At 47.5% G+C, this 21,593-nt stretch overlaps 1 protein-coding gene across 1 annotated transcript in view; it reads right to left on the reverse strand.

Moving 5' to 3' along the window:
• The window catches only part of LOC119399204 (nucleoprotein TPR), a 117,786-nt gene that overhangs the window by 65,366 nt on the left and 30,827 nt on the right, over positions 1-21,593 (reverse strand). Inside the window, exons 9-15 of the mRNA XM_037666018.1 lie at positions 20,048-20,259; positions 18,869-19,039; positions 15,248-15,390; positions 14,650-14,751; positions 10,549-10,720; positions 8,891-9,069; positions 2,110-2,332 (exon numbers count right to left, since the gene is read on the reverse strand). Of these exons, the coding sequence (XP_037521946.1) occupies positions 2,110-2,332; positions 8,891-9,069; positions 10,549-10,720; positions 14,650-14,751; positions 15,248-15,390; positions 18,869-19,039; positions 20,048-20,259 (1,202 nt within the window). The remainder of the gene's footprint in view (positions 1-2,109; positions 2,333-8,890; positions 9,070-10,548; positions 10,721-14,649; positions 14,752-15,247; positions 15,391-18,868; positions 19,040-20,047; positions 20,260-21,593) is intronic.

Genomic DNA, 21,593 nt, shown 5'->3' on the forward strand with positions numbered 1-21,593 from the left:
TCATGCTCGATTGCGAGTGCAAAGAGTTGTCCCGCAGTGGTCTTCGTCATAAGCTCCAAAGTGCTGATAAGAAGAACCTCTAATAGCGGGTCCAACGAGTCAACGCTATTACAGTCGCACGTCTGCGATGTTCGCGATGAGTGCGGCGCGCTATCGTAATCTGATAATTGAGCTTCCGCTTGCAGCTGCCTAACTAAAGCGTTCTAAATTATCGTCGACCCGTGAACACAGAACGAGTGCGAACGCGTCACTAAGTTGCGCAATTTTCGACAGCCACGTCCTCGCGACGCAGAAACAGCAGACGACGATCCCGAAGCGAGCATCGCGGCAGAAGCAGCCAATCGGAGGCCTCAAATTGAACTTCAAACATGTGCTTTTTGTACGCTAGTTACTGGAGGAGCTAGCTGAAACGGAGAACTTGAACAAGGAGAAATGCTCTTTGGCGCCCGGTTACGCCGTTGCGGTTACGCCGTTGCCGGCGCCCGGTTACGCCGTTGCCGAGCTATAATTTTGAAAAACGCTGTTTTTTTGTTTTTGTTATTTTCGCAATTTTCGCCAAGTCGGCAGATGCAAAAAAGAATTGATATAGCATTTCTATGTAGTTTTCAGTGAAGATATCTTGGAATCGGATAGAAAATGGGCTACAGAAACTGAAAATGCAATTTTCCAAAAATCACATTGTTTTTGGTCCCCCGGTAAAAATAAGACCATGTTTGTGACTCGTAATTCTCTCCGGTTATAACAGACCCATTCGGTGTTTACATGAAAGTCTGTTGTAACAGTACACTCAAACCTCATTATAATGAACACAGATATAACGAATTATCGGTTATAACGAAGTAAATGAAGAATAGTCTTGTCATAGCTACAGTGTTAAAAATAAACGTCTATAATGAATTTTCGGATATAACGAAGTTATTTTCGTGGCAGATGCAACTTTGTTATAATGAGGTTTGAGTGTACTTGGATTTTACATACTCCCTTAATAACAGACCAAAATCCTCTTCACTATGAAGGTCTGTTGTAATGAGGTTATACTACAGATAAAATTCAATACAGACCCTCACAACATGAATTAAGGGATTATCTCAGTAAGGAACTTCAGGAGCCAACTGCTCCTACAATTACATAGTGCAGGGGTTGTGGGCTCAGTTTCCAGCAGCGGCAAGTTTTTTCGTTTTTTTTTTGTCCCCTTTTGCTTTGTCTTATAGTTACCACACCCAAGTAAAAAACCACAAACAATGTCCCCTATGCTTTCCTTGGATCGATCACCTGTAGATTTGTCGAAATACTTGTAGATGTGATAAATTCTGTTACACTAAGATATACTCTTGCAGAGCCTTTCTTTTTTTTGGTACGCAGTCACGCTGTTACACTACAAACCCTTACACCTGGAGGCCTCACTGAAAAATGTTTATCCATTAAATGAACACTGAAATGAATTTTGAATATTTTCCGATCATTGCTCTAAATAAAAACAGTAGTGCTGAGAACCCTAAAAAGAGTATTGCAGGGCCTGGGAATGCATTTAATATATATTTAATACCACTACCTTAAAAAAACACTTTTAGTTTTGATATAGAGGGGGCACACAGTGATGTGCAAACACAGTGTGACGTCACGGGAAGACAGCAACTTGCGACGTACTGGCAGCCACTCAGTCGTCTGCTGTCAGTCACACATGGTGCACGTAAACAAGCGATTTGTTGTTCAGCGACTCCGACTGCAATTTCTGCGATTTAGACTGCATGCAGGCTGCAGAGTTTGCAAACCCAGTGAACTGTGACACAGTTTATTGACTCGTCCTGGTAACGTCCACTGCGGCGGGGTTGGCTTGCAGATGCTAGGCAAGAAAAGCTTTAAGATCAAAGTAAAATATTCTACACGTTTTTTCCGACTCCAGTGCGTAAAGAGTGTTAGCATTAACGAAATAATTGTGTTACAAACTGAAAACAAGCGCTACAATTCTTTTGTTAAGCTATGCACCAACTCGCCCAATGTTACATTTGGCTAAAGCGTTAGCATCGCATACCAAGGAAACGAAAAATGCCTCTTTCGCGACGCCTCAAAATCGTGTCAGTACTCTTTTAACGACCGAGCGACACCAACCTGTCTCAGGGTAGTCAGTGCCTGCTGGTGTTGCACCAGGGTGTCGCCCAAGTGGTGCGAGCGCTCGCGTAGTGTTGCGGCCTCCTGCCTCAGCGGCTCGAGGCTGTCCTGAGCCAGCTTCAGCCGCTCCTGCACGTGCTTCAGCTCGGCCTCTTTCCGAGCCACGTCCAGTCGCAGCTGCAGGCCCTCCTCTCGGGCTGTCGACAGCTGCTCCGTCACCATTCTGCGTGACAATCGCGTGCAGGCCCATTTGTTGATGTGGTGTGATGATGAGTTCAATGGCACGACTATGGCAAATAAGCTAGAAGTTTGGGGAAGATGGAACCTTGAAGCGATGCAACATTTTGGAACACGGGTTGTTGCTGGAGCCAACGTTTTGGCAAGCGGACTTGTCCTCTTCAAGTCGCAGCCTTGAAGAAGACAAGTCCGCTTGTCAAAACGATGGCTCCAGCGACACCCCGTGCTCCAAGGATTTTTCATCACAACAATGTCATCAGTGGCGTAGTCAAGGGGGGGGGGGGATTCTTCAATTTTGCATGTGTGTATACAGTGAACTCCCGTTAAGACGAACTCAGTCGAGACGAATTCTCGCTTATACCGAACAACACGGGACCATTTGTTTGGTTTCCCACAGACCCTACGCAAAAAAAATTCGCTTAAGGGGAGACGCGGGCCTTTTTTTTATTTCTTTTATAAGCTGGGTGAACTGAACGAAATTTAACAAACTTATCCCATTTTTTCTGCAGATTCCAAATCTCTAATTAGATTTTTGGTAGCTGCCTTAGTACAAAAGATGTGCAATCTCTAAAAGCATATTTCTTACGGGAATTTTCGGCAACTTTGCTTTGTCAAACACAGAAACAAAGTATGTGGCAAGGCTGCCAGAGAGCTGGTTTAGCCGGTGATGCTAGTCCGATTGTCTTCAACAAACTTTGAATGCAAGATTAATAGACATAAATGTGAGTGAAATTTTTTTGCTGCATATTATTTCTGATAATCGAGAATTATAATATGGTGAACAACATTATAAGAAAATAAATAGCATCACCGGCTAGACCAGCTTCCTGGCAATCTTGCCACATACTTTGTTTTTGTGTTTGACAAAGCAAAGTTGCCAAAAATCCCCGTAAGAAATATGCTTAAATATGTGTTAGAAATTGCATATATTTTGTTCTAATGCAGCTATTAAAAATCTAGTTAGAGATGTTGAATCTGCAGAAAAAGCTGAATGAGTGTATTAAATTTCATGCCATTCACCCAACTTTTAAAAAAACATTTTTTAAGACCCACGTCTCCCCTTAAGACGAACCACACAAGTGTACTCTTCTGTTAAGACGAACTTTCGCGGTGATCGACAACGCTAGCAATTCTGAGAAACGAACACTGCAGTCTTGATGGGGCATTCAAGCGACCGAGAAAAAATCACAGCATATCCACAGAGTGAATGATGATGAGTGGGCGAAGCTGCGGAGGTTCATCGGTAAACCGTGAATCTTCCGTGAATTCTGCCCAGTACATCATCACCGACGTGAGATCGGGCGCGTTTATACTAAAGGTTCCATGAGTTATGACGACTTGCAGCCCACTTTAATTTTACATGTACGCTGTGAATTTTCATTGTTTAGAAAACCATTGCTTTAGAAAAATCTGGCGTCTTTCGTTAAGCAGCTGGCGTCTTTTCGTTTTGCTTTAGAAACATCTGGCGTTCTTTCGTTCTGCTTTTACAAAACATCTGGCGTCTTTCGTTGGTTTATTTCATCAATCAACGGCGTTTTGAACAAAATTTTTATTGTTTAATCACGCACAGGAGAAATCTCACCAGGCACTACCTTGGAGGTAAACAATGGCTGCTAATGGGAATGAGAGACAGAAGAAGTCGGCTTTTAGCTAACACTTACACTTCTACTTCTACTAACGTTTCCTACTGGAACATGCCAATGGCTGCTAATGGGGAATGAGAGACAGAAGAATTCGGCTTTTAGTTAACGCGCACGCTGCGAATTTTTTTAGTGTTCAACAACGCACAGGAAAAATCTCCCACCGGCACCACCTTGGAGGTCAAAGCGTAAGACTTGTTACGGACTACGACTACTACTACTACCTACTACTACGACGACGACGACTACGAGGGACGAACGGGTGCCGCCTTAAGGAGCTTCACCCCTAAAAGCAAAACAGATGAAAAAAAAGCGCTTCCTGGAGCAAAGACTCAAGCAAATCGCGACACAGAGGGCGCGAGATAAACGAAGACCGGTCAGCGGATAAAGGCAGTATACCCTCTCACCCCCAGCCTGTGCGTGGGGCAGGTGTGGGCTTTATCAGCAAAGAAAGCAACAAAAAGAGTAGGGGGATTTACAACTTGGACCCCCAAGCCATTGTGTCCTTTTGTATTCCCCCCCCCCCCCCCCGTTCTTCGGTTTCCCAGCTGGAGTACAAAGGAGAACAGAAGAACACAAGAGCTTGGGGCCCTTCCGCTACAATCGAGCCGATCACGGCGCACTCCCGTCAAAGGGGTCAGGTGCATTGTCATCGCCATCACACAATGGCGGCCGAGCAAATGTATTTTGTGGTCAATTCTTGTTGGTTCGCGTAGCACCTGTACGCGTTGTATCTGTTCCCAGTGAAGTGCAAATTGTGATGAGCCATTTTGATTATGGAAGCGCACGACAAAGGACGGCTATTTTGCACAGTGAATATAGCTGCGTAGTGTCTTTTTCGTGTGCGCGAGGCTTGTGACCGTGAGTAGCACGATGGGATATCTTCAGCTGCACATCGATCAGGGAAAGTTACTATGGGCCGAAAACGGGAAAATATCTGGACCTCGAAGAAAACCTTGCAGACTTTTTTAACCCTTTGCGGTCCAAAACCTTTACCCACTTTCCGGCTCTAGCGGTCCGAAACTATTTCGCCAGTTTCTGGCGCCGCGAATAAAAACACAAGCTGTGGAAGAGAAACGCACAGGATATTTATTTTTGCTCCTGCATTCTGCAGGCAACTCTTTTAGTGATATTTGGGCAACGTATGATACCGCTCAAAGCATTCCCCTGTGTGCAGGCCAGGGTTATTACTGCAGGTTTCCACCGCCGCCGTCGTCGTCTTCGTCACTCACTTCTGTCGAATCACTGTCATCACTGTCTGGTGGAGGCACGTAATTCTCTTCCTCACTAAAGTCATCCTCGCTTTCGCTAAAAGCACCGCCGTAAAACGCACGCGGTGAAAACGTGGCCATGCTTCTCAGCGAACCGCGCGCGCGAGTGGGTACGCTCTAGGCCCCGTGCTGATCATAGTGCTGCACCCTAGTGTCAAAAAAGTAAAACCTCAACAAACAAAGCTCACTTATTCCTCAAGAGATGGCCCTTCATGTATACAAAAAATGCGCGCGACTCGCGGTGAGAAAACAGCAAAATTTAAACCACGAACACCCTTGTCGGGCGGGGCCCGACAGCGGACCGCTACGGCCGTGTTGCGTTGTCGGGCGCTGCCCGACAACGGACCGCAAAGGGTTAAGCAACTCAGCGTATAATGACTTTGTCAAGGCAACAACACGCGACCAAGGCGTATCCAGAAGTGATCTCAGAGCCAGGAAAACAGGCTCACAGAAGAAAAGGAACTGCCAGGACAACAAATTTTACATTCTTTGAAGAAAAATTGTGCTTGTCTCTTCATTTTTTTTCTAATCGTCAACATAGGAGCGTGTTACAGTTTTATCATGTAAATGTGGTAGCACATACCTTCAGGAGCACTTTTATTTTTGAACACGCGAAATCGGGTGCTCGTAACATTCGTCTAAATACTCTGCTTGAAGGCATAGTTTTTCTCTAGATGAGCCAAATAAATTATTTTTCTTGTCTTTTTGCCCCCATTGTAAGTCTACTCCAGTGTTTTCAAGTAGTAGCATATTTGGATGCACTTGGCATGTTAGCATGTCTCTTTTTGGGGGCACTTCTGATAAGCCGAACTCCTGATAAGACGAACAGATGACCACCGCGGTCCCTTCGAGTTCATCTTAACGGGAGTCTACTGTATATACTACACGCACACATAAAAACACAGGCATAAACATGCATAAAGTATGGTCTCAACCCCCCCCCCCCCCCGAAAAAAACTTCTGGCTATGCTACTGAATGTCATGCTTAATAACAAGCCTTTCTCATGTGATAGACCAAAGCTAGAAAATTGTAATACCACTGTCGTTTATTAACGCAATAGCATTAAAGAGCTCGTTTGCCAGAAATTCCGGTGTTGACACCGGCGTCGGTATCTTTGGCTGTGAGCAAAAAATCGCCGTCATCTGTGAGTGAAAAATCACGATGGATTCAAATAAAAAAATCATGGGTCCAAGCAGGAATCGAACCCAGGCTTTCTGCGTTCCAAGCAAGTGTTCTACCAGAGAGCCACGCCAGTGGCTCTGTGGCTTGAAATTGTTATGGAAAAAAAAACCTATACATCTGTCATGTAGTGCATTAGTTCCCTTAACACACGTAATATTGCATGGCAGAAGCTTAGAATTGAACCAGGCATCAAACCATATAAAATGTGCAACGAGTGGGTAGTGGGTGGCTTAAAGGGCCATCGTTACAATGCGCTCAGGCATAATTAATAATCAGCATCAGCAGCAGCAACAGCATCAACAAATAGTGCAGCTCCAAAGGTGTGCATATTGCCTTACGGCATTCATAGCGAGTACACTTCCCTAATTTGCACAATGATGAATTATGCCACAGTGGGCACTTTGCAACTGCACTTGCAGTAGGCATTGTATGAATGTTACGCGCACTTTCCTCGCGGCCTGGCTATCAATTGAGAAGGCAATGAAAACGGGGCCCGATTACACTATTCGTCTACTCTTGAAGCCGAAGCTCAAGCGACAAAGTTTTATCGTGTACACTCGACTAAGGGCCGCGCTCGTGTAAGGGCCGCTCCCCCCAACTTGGCAGTCAAAATTTTGAAAAAAAAAAAGAAAAAATCTGTCATCATGTCTCGTGTACGGCTCATTTCGCGGGAGACACCAGATGGCAACAGCTGTCCTGCGGCTTCAGGCGCACGGCACTATCTGGGAGATCTTGTCGCTTTTCTCTCCGGCGCCACTGATCCTTTGTGCGGCCGTTCATTTTGACGACTGCCTATAGCACAACCGCTTGCGATGGAAAAGCTAGACGTCGGATATCCCGTCATTAGGTATATATGGATGGATGGATGGATGTAAAACTTCATTGTAAGTCCTGAGGTGCACGACGGGACAGTCAGGCCAAGCCCAACCGCCGCATCGTGGGCCCTCTGGACAGCCCATAGTTGAGCCTCGACATCAGGGCTCTTGATAGCGGATAGCCACTTGTCTTCATTGGATTGGTCCGTGCCCCGTAACGAGGGGCAATGCCAGAGCATGTGGTCTAGACTAGCGAATTCATTGCAGTGCCTGCAGGAGCTATTGGGATAAATGCTGGGATAAATTTTATGTAATAAAGCCGGGCTGGGATACGAACCCATCTGAAGTAACCTGAGAGTCCATGCCTGCGCTCGATTTAATTTCTTGTTAGGAAGGGGAAAGTCTCTTCTGTGGAGATAGAAGTGCTGCGTAATTTCGTTGTAAGTGGTCGGATAATCTCTGTTCTCCACAACTGCGGGCCGGCGAGGGAGTTCTCCGCGGTCGTGGAAAGCGAGACCTCGCGCCGTGGAGTGGGCCAGCTCGTTCAGGTTTGTGGAGCCTCCCCTGATGGATCCCATGTGAGCGGGGAACCACGTGAGAGTGTGGGTGGTGATGCTTTTGCCCTCCGGTATGTGACAGGCTTCCTTACACACGGCCTCAACGCTGAAGGCGCGGATGGCTGCCCTGGAGTCGCTGAATATATGTTCATGTTTATCGTCCAGAAGGGCCAAGGCGATGGCCACTTGCTCGGCCGCACACGGCGACGGGCATCGTACCGAAGCGGCGTTAATGGTCGCGCCCCTGTGGTTGATCGACACTGCTGCAAAACTATTGCTGTTGGCATACTGGGAAAAATTTGCAGCGTAAAATAACACAAGGACGAGAAGGGAGGACACAACACGTGCGCTCCCTTCTCATCCTTGTGTTATTTTGCGCTGCAAATTTTTCCTAATGTCTTACCAACAAGGCCGAATTTCTCCCCTTGGGCATACTGGGCTGCGACTACGAAGCAGCTGCCGCCAGGAAGTTCTGTCGCCCGACGTAGGAGCGCCGCCGCCCTGGCCTTTATTCTTTCCACGTTGCGCTTGGAATGCATATTGCACGGGGCGGGGGATATGATGATTGTTGTCTTTCAGCCCTTTCGAAAGGCTCTGGTAGGCGTCTTCAACCTTGGCGGGCGGGACGCCCATCTCTATGAGGAGCCATCTGCCTGCCCTTGTGCCGGAGAGTCTGACAACCTGCGCCCTTTCTTGCGCTTCTTCAATCTCTTCCAGAGTATACATGGCACGATTAAATAGGTTTTTCCATACCCGGATCGAAAATTGAACAGAAATTTCACACTTCCGTGGAAGGGCTGCACCCCATCAAAATCGCGGAAGTGCAGCCCTTACACGAGTGCATACGGTAATCATTTTCTTTTTACAGTGGGGCTAGGGCTGCTTTTCGGGAGATTTATGGCCATGCCCGTATAATTGGGAGGATCGTTCAATATTTGGGAGTCTCCCGGGCAAATAGGGAGAGTAGGCAGGTATGCATTAGAAACTTTTGTGCAACAACCAAACGTGACATTCCAAAGCAAGCAAGCTAGAAAACTAGCAGGGTCAGCAAAAATCAGCAGGCTACATTTTTACCCACCTGTGGTTCTCGGCCATTTCCTTCTTGTAGGTGTCAAACTCTTGCTGGAGTTCGGCCAGGGCAGCCTTGGGGTCCTGTGGCACCGCCCTGCTTGGTTTGCCAAGCGGCTTGTCGGGCGTGCGCTTACCACTCACAGCCGGCGTCGATGCAGCGTGCGGCTCGAAGACACTTTCATCTTCCTGCCAGAAAGAACAGAAAGCAGGTAGCAAAGAATTTCCTCACGAAAAATGACACAAAAGGACTCTCGCAAAAGGAAGATTTCTAGGTAAAGTATGATGGCGCCATCGCTTCTTTTAACCTCAGAGGAATTATGACTCGCCATGCCTCCCATCTCTCCATCAACGTGATCAAAACTGGTATGGAGTACCTTCAACCCTTTTTTTGGTTTCGTTTCTTTTATTGAGATAATAATTATATGGTCACTCTTGGTGGGTTTTTGACATCGCCATCCCTGTCATGTTGCGCAAAAGGTCCAAATCGATAACATTGCCCCATGCATCGCATGTTCTATGTGCCAGTGAAAGCAAACAAGCACTGCGGACAAACGCTGCTGAAGCAGAGATGAAATAAGCTGGCCATCTCCGTCACATGTAGGCTGCAAGCAATAACATCACACCGTGTGCGAGAGCTGCCATCAATCGCTCAAGCAGAAAAGAAAACACCTGACAGGATGAGCATCATTATATAGCTTGCGTTTTCAGCACCTTCAGCTGACAGTTAGCGCTCATCCTATAACTCAATCCTGGAGTTGTTTTAACAGTGGAGCCGTTTAAGCTCAGAGAAACTCCGTTGGTTGCGAACAGAAATCATCATCATGAATCGGCACGCGCTCTCTTCGTCCTCTTCTTCATTTTCTGCTTCGCTCCCAGAACACACACGCCGACTTGTCCGGCATGGGATGCAATAACTCTGATTGGGCGAGAGAATGAGTAGAGAGGGAGAGAGAAAGAAATAGAGATAGAAAGAGGAAGAGAGAAATAAAAGAGAAAGAAAGTGAAAGAAGACAGAAAAGGATAGAGAAAGGAACAGACACAAAGAAAAGAGATACACAAAACAAAAAGCAAGACAGAAGGAGAAATAGAGAGAATCAAAGAAACAGGGGGAGAAAGAAAGAAGTGAGAAACAGAGAGAGAGAGAGGGAAGAAAGAAAGAAGCAGCAAGAAATAGAAAGAAGTAGGATGGAAAGTTGGGCCAGTTGGAATGCATGCATTCAAGTGGCATGTTTGAACTAGTTCTTAAGAATGTGCACGTGTTGTTCAATAATATGCTTTACTGTCTTACTTATGCGCATGTTTGCTATGCCCTGCTTTGTATTTCCCGTTTTATTTTTTCGAAATAAACCTTTCAGTTGCGAGACAGCACTCGTTATGTGCACTCTGTGTTCCTTACGTCTTCGTCTTTAATGCTGCATCAATCATGCAAATAGAAAGAAATAGAGCGAAATAGAAATGAACAGAGACAAAAAAGAGATAGAAAATCAGAGAGAAAGAGAGGAAGAAACAAGGAAGGCTGCCCAGCTCCGCACTACCTTCAGGCTTGGCACTACTAGTGCAAAGCTGCCTTCTATTCTTTTTTCTGTCATGCTGACCTTTAACTATGCAACCGTACCAACTAGCCCAGCCTTCCACCCCACTGCCAAGAGAACGGCCGGCACCTACCATCGGTGTGGGCAGCTCAATGTCCTTGCGGCCGCTGCTGGTGAGCAGGGCGCGGTACATGTCGCGCTGGCGCGTCGTCGATGCCACCAGTGCCATCTGGCGGTTGCGCTCCTGCTCCAGCTCCTGCAGTTGGGCCATCACGGCTTCCAGCTTCTCTCGCAACTCGCAACTCCTGGAGAAAAACACAAATGACAGAAAACTTACCCCAGTTCTACCCAGCAAAAGCAGCGGAGCTGCAGTTCTCCTGCGTTTCCTTTGCGATTTTCTGTGATGTTTTGTGAGTTTGTGTGGGTATCTGTGACTGCGTTATTTGGAGGCGTGTGCGAATACTCGAGCAGTTCTAATATTCGAACGAATATTACAGCATTGGAATTTACTTGGACCCAAATTCAAGTTATTCTAAATTGCGAGGTATTCGAAATGAACGAATAGACATATATTAACCGCATGTAACCCCCAGTAAAGGTGGTTTCACAGCAGTGGAGGTATGCTCTACCGTGAATACACCTTTCCAGGAGAAATCCGCACTGCCGCGAAGCCCCACTTCAAGGTTAAATGAACATATTAACCTCCCATTGATTCATCATTTTTTAAGTTGTAAAGCTTCTTATACTGGCTTATATGCTCTAGGTAAAGTAAATTTCAAAACGTAACGTATTTTACCGGTTATCACTTGCATCCTACTGAAATTCAAGGTTGCTTCCACTTCCCTTTGAACCAAAAAGAACGATATTTGCACATGCCTTGTTTCAATTTTAAAATATATTGTGCAGGTTAGCTGGGCCATGAGAAATATGCTCATTTTTCTTTATAATATGTGATATACAGTATTCGAATCGAAATTATTCGACCAAATCGCTATTCGCTTCGAATCTGAAACTTACTACAGTAGACTCTCGTTATAACGAAGCGGGATATAACGAACTAATGGATATAACGAAGCAATCGTAATTCCCCTTGAAATTCCCATAGACGCCCATGTATTTAAAACCTCATTTTAACGAAGCTAAAATTTCCTCGCAATGGATATAACGAACCTTTTTTTTTCCCCACCGAGCATTTACTGATCATTTTGGTAGCCGGCAAGCCAATGTCTTATAGCGCGCGACCGTTTACGTCCCATCACGGATGCGGCAATTCAAAACTCGCGCCTCGCGCTCCCGAGGAGCCGCCTGCCAACATGCGCGAGGGTGCGCGCTTGCCTGCCTCCCCTTTCTACTGAAACTCGTGGACCCACCCGCACATGTCACCCGGCCTCCCCTCTCCCGCTGAACTCGTGGACCCGCCCGCTCTCCTGTTGCGCGCGTGGACGCCGCGACTCCGCGGCGATGACGGCGACTGCGGGCCAGGGCCTTGTTGTTACTTGTTGTTTGCTGCGTGCGCATCAGAACAGCGTCTCTCTCGGTTCCCGCCGCTAGACAGGAGATGGACGACGGCAACGGCAAACGAAAGCGCAAAACAATTACAATCGAGCAGAAGGTGGCTATGTTGAAAGCCGTTGAGTCCGGCGTCAAGAAGAAAAAAGTTGCCAAGATTTCGGCATAGCGTTGAGCACGGTACCGCAAGCGTGTAATCGACCGAATTCTACTCAATATGAGCATGAAGCGCGAGACTACAATCGACCTCTACATGGCGATCAAGATGCTACAGGCTGCTTGGATGTCTGTAACAGCAAGCACGATCGCCAACTGCTTCCGGCATGCCTCATTTGGCGTCAACAGCGGCGGTGACAGCGAAGATATCGGTGCTGCCGCCAATGAGGGTGCCGTGGGTGACCAAGACCTGGCGTCGTGGGACGCTCTCCTTGACGCCGGAGTTGTGCCCGACTGCGACACCTTCTGCACGTACGTGTACGTCAGTGCCGATGCTGACGCGGTGACAACCGAAGAGCTGACAGAAGCTGAAATTGTGCGCGCGGTGATAGGGGTGGTGAATGACGACAGTGACGAATGTGTCGACAACAGCCCGGAGTTGGCGACATGTGTTCCCCAATGTACAGACATGTGGTCTGTACATTGGGGAAACACGCATTGACAAGGTAAACGCGTATACTTACCGTGGCGTCACTCTAGACCCTTCATTCCACTGGACATCACATATAGACAATTTGTGTAGAAAACTAAGCTTTGCATGCTTTACATTGTTTAAAGCTAGGAACTACTTCAACTTACACACACTCCGTGTATTATACTTTAACGTTTTTCACTCTCACCTAACCTATTGCATTGAATGATGGAGCTACACATATGCTTCATATTGCTCCGTCGTTAACATTTTGCAAAAGAGAGCTGTACGAACCATTGCATCAGCACCCAAAGATGCACCATCGACTGAAATTTTCAGAAATCCCAACATAATGCCTTTTAATATGGCTAGGCAATACAAAAGCGCAACATTAGTACACAAAATAATGAATAAAAACGTGCCCCTTCACTCATCAGTCTTAATAAAACCTAGAGGTCACACTCGACAGGCGGAACAACTAAATCTTAACCTGCCGATAGTCCACAATGTTTACGGCCGTCGAACAGTATCCTTTGTTGGTGCAAAAATCTGGAACAGTATCCCTACCCTAATTAAATGCCTGCCAAATATGACGCAATCACTCAGGAAACTCTTCCTATCGGGGAGTTACCAGTCACCATATTGATATCGAACTAATAACTCTGTGTACATACACATTGATTCTGTTCTTTTTTATTTTTTTTTGCATGATCGTATCGTAAAATGTGATTTGTGATTGAATCTTATATATCAACATTGTAGTCGCTAAATAAACCACAATATGCAATGTCTTTAACGGATCCTTAACTAGCCATATCGGCTACGGATCCGGATGTTCTCGCAGCAATTTTGTAAATCATTTCAATGAAAATAAAAACGTTCTTCTTAACCCGATGTTCCGACGTCCGCGCAAGCGCTGGATGCGACAGAACTGCTTCGCCGCTTCTTCGGCGCTCACGATGACGGCGAGGACGGACTCGACATAGCGGCAGCGGCCGAAAAAGGCATCGTCCGCCTGAGGAAGACACGCCAGAAGTCTATTAAGGATTTTTTTTCTGCTAAGTGAGTCGCCAGCTGGAGTGCCGAGTTTGGCGTGAATAAAGTAGGAATTCTTCGCAGTTTTTTCTTTTACTAGTTTTTCTCCGTGCGACGGCCGTTTTTCGTTTGCGTGGCGGGCTGCTGTGAGATTCGGTGGTGAGTACATCCTCTAATTGTCGGTAGAAATGGATATTGGCTATAACGAACTAATGGTTATAACGAAGTAATTACGACTCCCCCTTCAACTTCGTTATAACGAGGTTTTACTGTATTCGCACAAGCCTAGTGATTACATTATTTGTAGAGTAGAGATGCAAGGGAAAGGACGTGTGGAAGCCCCTACCACACCGACTTTAGGCCCTTTTCACGCTCGAGCCGCCCTTCCCCATTTTACTTTGCAGCTACCGCTTCGTCCGCGGCCGAGGCAGTTACACCATCTATGGGTGTATCTGGTAACTGGAGCGTGACAAGCATCACAGACCCTCATCTATCGTCCGGCCCAGCCCTAGACCAGTTCCGTTAAAAGGTTGAGCAAAGATAACTCTACAGTGAGCATTACGGTGAGTCTTTGCACACAAGGTAAAATCCTATGAAGCGCTTTTCTTTACTGCAACAGCAGCTAATAGCTCAAATTTCAGTGATTTCGCGATAAATTCAAGACGAGTGTGTTACTGTTACCCTTACTTACCTTTAGTCACCTTCAAGTTACCTTGATAGCCCAGATTATCCAACAATGCTCGTTATTCTGCATGTATATACAGTAGGCAAACCACATGCAAACAGGTAGACTCCTGTGCTACAGGTTGTATGTTTGAATCCACTGAGAACATGATTTTCAAATTTTTAGTTTTAGTATCTTTATTATTGATTTATTTGAGCTTACCTCCTATTGTTTAGGTTTCATTTTCTTTTTTGTGTTTTCCCATTAGGGGGCCCTGCTATCGCAACAAAAAATTCACGCACGCTTTTTCCAAGCTTTTGGCTCATAATGCTTCTAAAGCTAAGACATTAAAAAGTGCAACTCTTACACGAGTGTATGTGGTACTTGCGGTCACCTACCTCTCCTCGGCGGCCTTCTTCTCTTCTTCCTCCTGTTTCTCACTCAGTTCTCGCACCACAGCCAACAGCTCTGCGTTCTTCTGTTGCAGCTCCTCAATGTTCCTGCACACACCAACAGTAAAGGACACGTCACACCTAACACTGTAACATTTTGCACCTAACACTGCAACAACCTGTCACACTTAACGCAACAACCCGTCACACCTAACACTGTACAACTTGCCATGCCTAACAGTGCAAAAACCCATCACACCTAACACTGCAACAACCTGTCACACCTAACACTGCAACAACCCATCACACATAGCAGTGCAACAACCCGTCACACCTAACACGGCAACAAACCTGTCACACCTAGCACAGCAACAACCCATCCCCCCTAACAACACAACAATCCATCACACCTAACATTGCAACAACCCATCACACCTAACACTACAACACCTAACACTACAACAAAAAAGATACTGTAAGTGATGCTAGATATTGTGATATCTCAAATGCTACTAGCATATCCACAAAGTGATAGGCGACTGTAGTAAAGTGACAAGTCCAGATCCATGCATAATAAGTGGACCTGGTCACCACGGGACCACACCTGAACGTGACGAGGTGCTTGGAGATGACTTCAGAGGCAGTGAGCGGAGGCGAGGCATCATCGTTAGAAGAGCTGACTTCCTCCTGCGACAGAGGAACACCACCACCGCGTGCGTCCTCCACCTCTCGTATGAGCTGACACACCTGCAACACCGACACATTTCCGCGTGAATGCTCTTTCACTTGCTTGTCACAACTAGGTGACAGGGATAGTCTGGCAGTAACACACATGAGAACACATACACTTCTAAAATTCAATGACTCACGTTGTCCTAAAAACCCCCAGTAGGCAAATTATTTGTTTGTTTGTTTGTTTTATTTCATACTGCCAGCTTGTTTTGCAAGCCATAGGCAGGAGTGGGTTGTACTAAAGAAAATGCTGAAAAATCTAATAGCTTGTGATGCACAAGAAACGATGATATCCAATATAACACATGGGAAGCTGCAGGTGAAAATATTAACGAATGCAGAGATTGCAAGAAGAAATAATGACAGTAAAGGACAAATAATAAAAAAATAAAAAATTACAAGAATGTGCAACAGAGCACATGTTCACAGAATGGTGTGCTCAGGCAATGAAAAAGAGCATCCTTTATTTGTCCTTATGCATAATTTCTGATTTTAAGAAATATTTTATAATGTGTAACAGAGTGAGAGGAACGAGCAAACATTTGGAACACGGAGACGTGAACATTGCTAATCAAAAATTCAACTTGTCTTTACTCGAGAACTACAGTCAACTGCTGATTTTTTGGACGTCTGATTTTCCGGACATGCTCGAAAATTCGGACGCTTTCGCGGCACTGTCACCAGCCCCATATATGTCAATGTATAAGAACGTCCAAAATTTCTCACGCGGAAACTCTTCCGCGTCTGATTTTTCTTACTTTCTGCTGCCCAAGTTGCGGGTGTACAAGGCATTAATTGAAGCCCCCACCTCTGCTGTGTCTATCATTTCGTAGGTTCGAACTACCGCTTTCGCAAGTCGATCTGTCTGCGACAGTAGCAGAGTTCGAAAGTCAGCTTTGCCGCAATGCCGAAGTGTTATGGGGTGAAGCAAACCACAAATTCAAAGGGGCCGCTATCACGGCGCCGTGCAGCGATGTCTTTACGGATAGGAAGCAGAAATGCGCGGAGGCGTGATGGCAGCAGGTGGCAAGTGCACCAGTATGGCTTAATCACTGACAACCCTTACGATAAGCATCTTCAGTTAACTGCTCGGTAGTGCACGTGGCCTACCGCAGTTACATGCGTACTGCACACATTTAATAGGCATGAACCCAAACGCGCCGCGCCACCATTCATGCTGCCTCTTTGCGTGAGACCGCTAAGTGCGCCGCACAGACGCCTTGCCTTCACGAATGAAACCAGCTCGCCATTGCCGCGCCCGTGTGCAGTCAGGAACAGAGTGGGCATCACGAACCCTTTCATGACAAACCCGTGCATACGGTACAGCAACAGTACAGTGGTGACATCAGCTTAGTTGGTGATGTGCTGCACACAAATCGAAATGATCGGCTTCACACAGCAGCAAATGCTGCGTATCGGCGGAGATTTGGCGATGTGTGTGCACATTGCTTACGTGTGCACATGCATCGGGCAATGTTGGACGTCACCTGCTCTACCGCCACAGTCTTTGTGTTCCGCGTCATCATTTTCGAACATTCCATGCGAGAGAGCCGTAATCTATTCCGTGCTTTGCTGGTATCAGCGGCGCTCATCACGAGACGCAAATTTGCAAGTGCGTTTGGCCCGTAGTTAAGCGGGGTTCGCGGCAGGTACCAAACGTATCTGCTAGAGGCTGGGTGTGCACCAAAATACAGTCGAACCCGTTTATAACGAACTCGAAAGTCTCGCGAAAAGTGGTCGTTATATCAGTAGTTCGTTGTATATGGACTCGCCCTTAAAAACGTGCGCTTAGCGGCCAAGCCGTTTTTTTTTTCTTTGTGCACTTTTATTAAAGTGCTAACAACCCCTTCGGTGACAAGCTAAGCCTTTTCGCATCGTGAAGCGACGCCCGCTGCGTGCTCACGAGTGAATTAACCGCCTTTGCAATGAGCTGACACCGTTTCACCGATGTGCGGTACCGCGACGTGGAGCCGATCATGCCTGGCTAGTTGCGTGCAGCGTGTCGCCTACTCGGGTCGCGGAGTCACTGCCGGGCCGCTTGCTGTATGCCGTATGCGCGCGTTTGTACGTTCTTCGTGCTTGCTTCACTCCGGACCGTGCACGGGTGCGGCGACTAGCCTCTTCGTTCAACGCGGCGAAAACAAGCATTTTCCAAGCAACGCGCACTCTACGTCTCTGCGATGCTCTCGCGGCCCTGCACGACGATGCGCGGCGCACTTGAAACACGCTGTATACGCCTGCTGTCAGTGCATCGACGTTTCTCGGTGCCCGCGCCGCTCAACAACAGGGAGCTACTTTCGTTTCTACAAAGCGACGCGCACTTAAAAAAAAAAGCGGTCTCGCACGACGCGGCGGCGGCGAACTTGCAAACGGCAGCATGGCGCGCTCGTACCGCCGTCAATCCGCAGTGTACAGCGTACGCCACACGCAAAGCCGAGTATCTACAGATGACTATGATAAGGTTGTCGGCTATAAGGCATAATTTCACGTTCACCGACGGCCGCCACCTCGCCTTCGTTCTTTTCTGATGCTTATCCGCGAAGGCATCGCCGCAATCGCGCGGAAGTCGTAATCACCGATCGACCGGTCTCTGCCGTTACCAAAAAGACGGAAGACTTTGCGCGGCACATTGTGGCGTCGACGAGTTTAGGGACGCAGTGAACCTTTTTGCGATGGAAAGCTATCGCGGTTATCACTTTTTGCATTTATGCCTTCTTGCGTTTCAAGGCATTGTTTGGTTCATCGCAGGCGGTCGTAGCAGCAGACAACGGCGTCAGGAAAGGTTACCGTGCGAAAGCTGACCGCAAGGCTTCATGCTGCCTACTATTTTTTTTTTTCCTCACTGCCATTCTATCACTGAATAAATGCCTGGAAAGTGAGCGACCTCGCTCGCAGCATTCGAAATCTGCGTGCGGTGCTCGCCAATCTGGGTATCTTAGTCGCGAGTAAACTGGAGCGGGGCACGCGCGAGCGCGCGTCCCTGTCACGCTTTAGAAGGAATGTCTTAACTTTTTTTCGCTTCGTATGCGCCATGTTTTTACTGCGACCGTGTCCGAAGTGTTCGTTGTAAAAGTAGGAGGCTTTGAAAAATGTTCGCTATATCTGGACGCAGCTTCAATGGTTAGCATAGGAAAATCGTAAGTGCACCCAAATATGGTCGTTATAACCGATAGATCGTTATATGTGGGATCGTTATAAGTGGGTTCGACTGTACTTGATAAGTGTACTGGGAGGCATTAAAGCTATTTCGGACGTGGCTGTGGCGATCTGACCGCCTGAGCGGAATAAAAAAGCATGAATTCATTTTTTCGGACTGCCCAATTTTCGGACGATTTCGCGGTCCCTAGGGAGTCCGAAAAATCGGACGTCGACTGTATTCACATGCTTGATATGCAGTTCAATTATGGCACTGTCTGACTGGTATTCGATTGAGCCTCAACAATCAACATTCGCGTACCTCAATTACAATGTAGCGTCCAAAAACAAAGCTTACCTGCCGCGAGAGGTCCTTCGCTTGCTGCTGCCACCGACGAAGCTCACGCTGAGCATGGGCAAGTGCAGCTCGTGCCTCGTCCCGCTCTTGCGCCCGCTGCTCTTGCTCAACCAGGGCACCGGTCAGCTGCTCCCTCAATGTCGCCACGCAGGACACGGCTTTTTCGTACTCCTGCAGCCACGAATAGGCTTGCTATTGGAACTCACGCTATAGTAGAATCTCAATCATTCTAGATCTTTAAATTCGAATTGGCAGATAATTTTGACTGCGCAGCTGTTATCACCTGAGATGTATGTATTTGAAAAGGAAAAAAACATGCCAGGAATTTCTATTCAAAGAACCATTCAGTGGTTATTTAAAACAAGATTACTTCCTCCTACAGACCACATTTTGGAATAAAGTGGTTCGTAGCTGGTGCCACAGAGAGCACACATAGCTAGGCTGCCTCAGGCTTTTCAGCAGCCCTTCTCCCCACCACCCTTGTAATAAGATTTCTTCACCTTAAAGGTACTTCTTTTTAATTATGCAATGTTAGCACCACTTAGTGATCATCACCCATCACATGCTTAGCCTTGTTTGCACTGCTGTGCACTGGCAGCTAGCACACCAGAACACTGGTACAGTCCTCGTGAAACTGAACAAGTGAGCTAGTACAGCAGCAATTAGGAAGCGGCACGGCTCCTCTGCGACTTTGCACATAAAACATGCTCCAAATATGCTATATAACTTTGGGAAGGGGGGAGGGTGGGGGAGGGGTTGAATATTTTGAATGAGTGCCTTGCCAATAGCATTAAAGAAATGACTTTTAATTGAATGCAAAGTAACGGGAATTGAATACTGGAAGTTTGAAATATTCGCAATACTACTGCCATATTTTCTCGTGCATAAGCTGTTCAAAACAAGCAGAAAATTTGGAGCTAATGCCAGGGTCCAGGTAATACACGAATTTTGGCACGCAAGTTGGTTTCATGGCACTGCTTCACGGTAATGAAAAGATGACATTACATAAGCATTAGTTTTTTTCCCCAATTCTATCTTTTTTTCACAGCTTGCAGTTGGAAGTGCAGGTTATTTGCAGGGGTGGGTTATACGCGAGAAAATACAGTAATACTCACCCAATTGGCAACACCACCCCCCCCATCCCTCCGAAAAGAGAGGTTTTCCAAGGATATCACTTGCCTGCATGTGTCGTGCCACTATGGGAACCTTGTCGGCCAACTCCTGGGAAAGCTCGTTGAGCTGCTGCTGCAGTGCGTCCTTCTCGCGGATGGCCTGTGTCAGCGCTCGCTGCTGCTCCAGCCGCTCCGACAGCAGCTCCGTCAGGCTCAGTCCGGATTCCCGCGCCAGGCCCGACACGTGTGCGGCAGGGAACAGCTTCTCCACAACGCTGCCTACACAAACCCACAACACAGCTAAGTGCTGGTAGACCTGGTACAAGACGAGCTATAGATTGTTTTGTTTGCTTACTGATACGTACAGCAGTGCTATTATAAGCACGCATTAGGGGAGCTATTCTCCACGTGTCCAACTAATAAACTGTTCATTTCAGCTGCCTCTGATTGGCTGGAGCTCGGTGAGCAGTGCGCCCCGGTTCCAGTTCTTCTTCCGCAACGTCATTTCGATGTCATAGAGCTTTCACAATTCGGCCAACAATATCGGCCAACAACTGCAGAATGGCAGGTGGCTGCATACAGTTTAGATGTCAAGAGCTAACAAGAGCTCACCAAGAAAGCATGGGCAGCATTTTTCACCAATGAAGTACCAGACTACACTCTGTTCCATACATAGCGGTCAATGCTGCGGAGTCTACGCAAGAAGTTTGATCAGCAAAACGTGTAGCTCCACGCGTCTCATAGCCGCGTTTCGTTGTAAGTGCTCGTGCGATCAAGCAAGGGAATGCGTGTCAAGCATTGTGACGCTTGTGGAGATAGGTTTGCACTAGGCTTACCTACGAGCGCGACCGTGTAGGGACGCGACGTTCTCCACTGCCGCAGCGAACAAAGACGCTACGGCCGGGTTCGTCGATTCTCCGGCACGGCGCAGAAACCACGCACGAGGCAGGTAACAACAACAACGGGTTTATTAACCCAAGATGCAGCACAGTACGACACTCACAGGCTTGCAGGCCGTAAGGGGAACTCCGCAAGACTGATCGAGTACGCTTGCCAGCAGCGCTAAGACTACCACACAAAGGGCAGCGGTCGAGCACACGAACGAGAAGCCGCCTGCTAGAGCAGCGCGTCAACCTCTCGTGCTAGCCTGAGAGCATCTGACGCGGGCAAGCCCGCGCCAGACAGAAGCGAGCTCAAGGGGGAAGGGGGTTGTCACTGGCGGCCAATGAGGAACGGCGTTGCACAGTGACGTAAGCTAGCTTGGTGGCGTGAGCATGTGAGCATGTCGAGGCATGCCCGGACGCGTGCCCGCGCGCCGGGAAGCTGACGCATGGCTGGCGCTGCCGCCGCGGTCGCCATACCGCCGATTAACGGCGGTCCCCGGCGCTCGAGCCGCGCGAGCCCAACGCACGTGCTAGCTGGGGAACGAGGCGCCAAAGGGGTGGGCGCGCTCGATTCCCACATTCCCCCCTCCTAAAGACCGAGGCCAGCCTGTGAAAGAGGCTGTCCGAGGCCAAGTGGCAAGGTCAGCTCAGCCGCAAGGGGGCTGGCCAACGGGGCAAAGTCCAACAGGGGGGTGTCGTCTTCCCAAAGGTACAAGTCCATAGGTCGTC

This window comes from Rhipicephalus sanguineus, chromosome 7 (assembly GCF_013339695.2).
Source record: "Rhipicephalus sanguineus isolate Rsan-2018 chromosome 7, BIME_Rsan_1.4, whole genome shotgun sequence".
Classification (NCBI taxonomy): domain Eukaryota; kingdom Metazoa; phylum Arthropoda; class Arachnida; order Ixodida; family Ixodidae; genus Rhipicephalus; species Rhipicephalus sanguineus.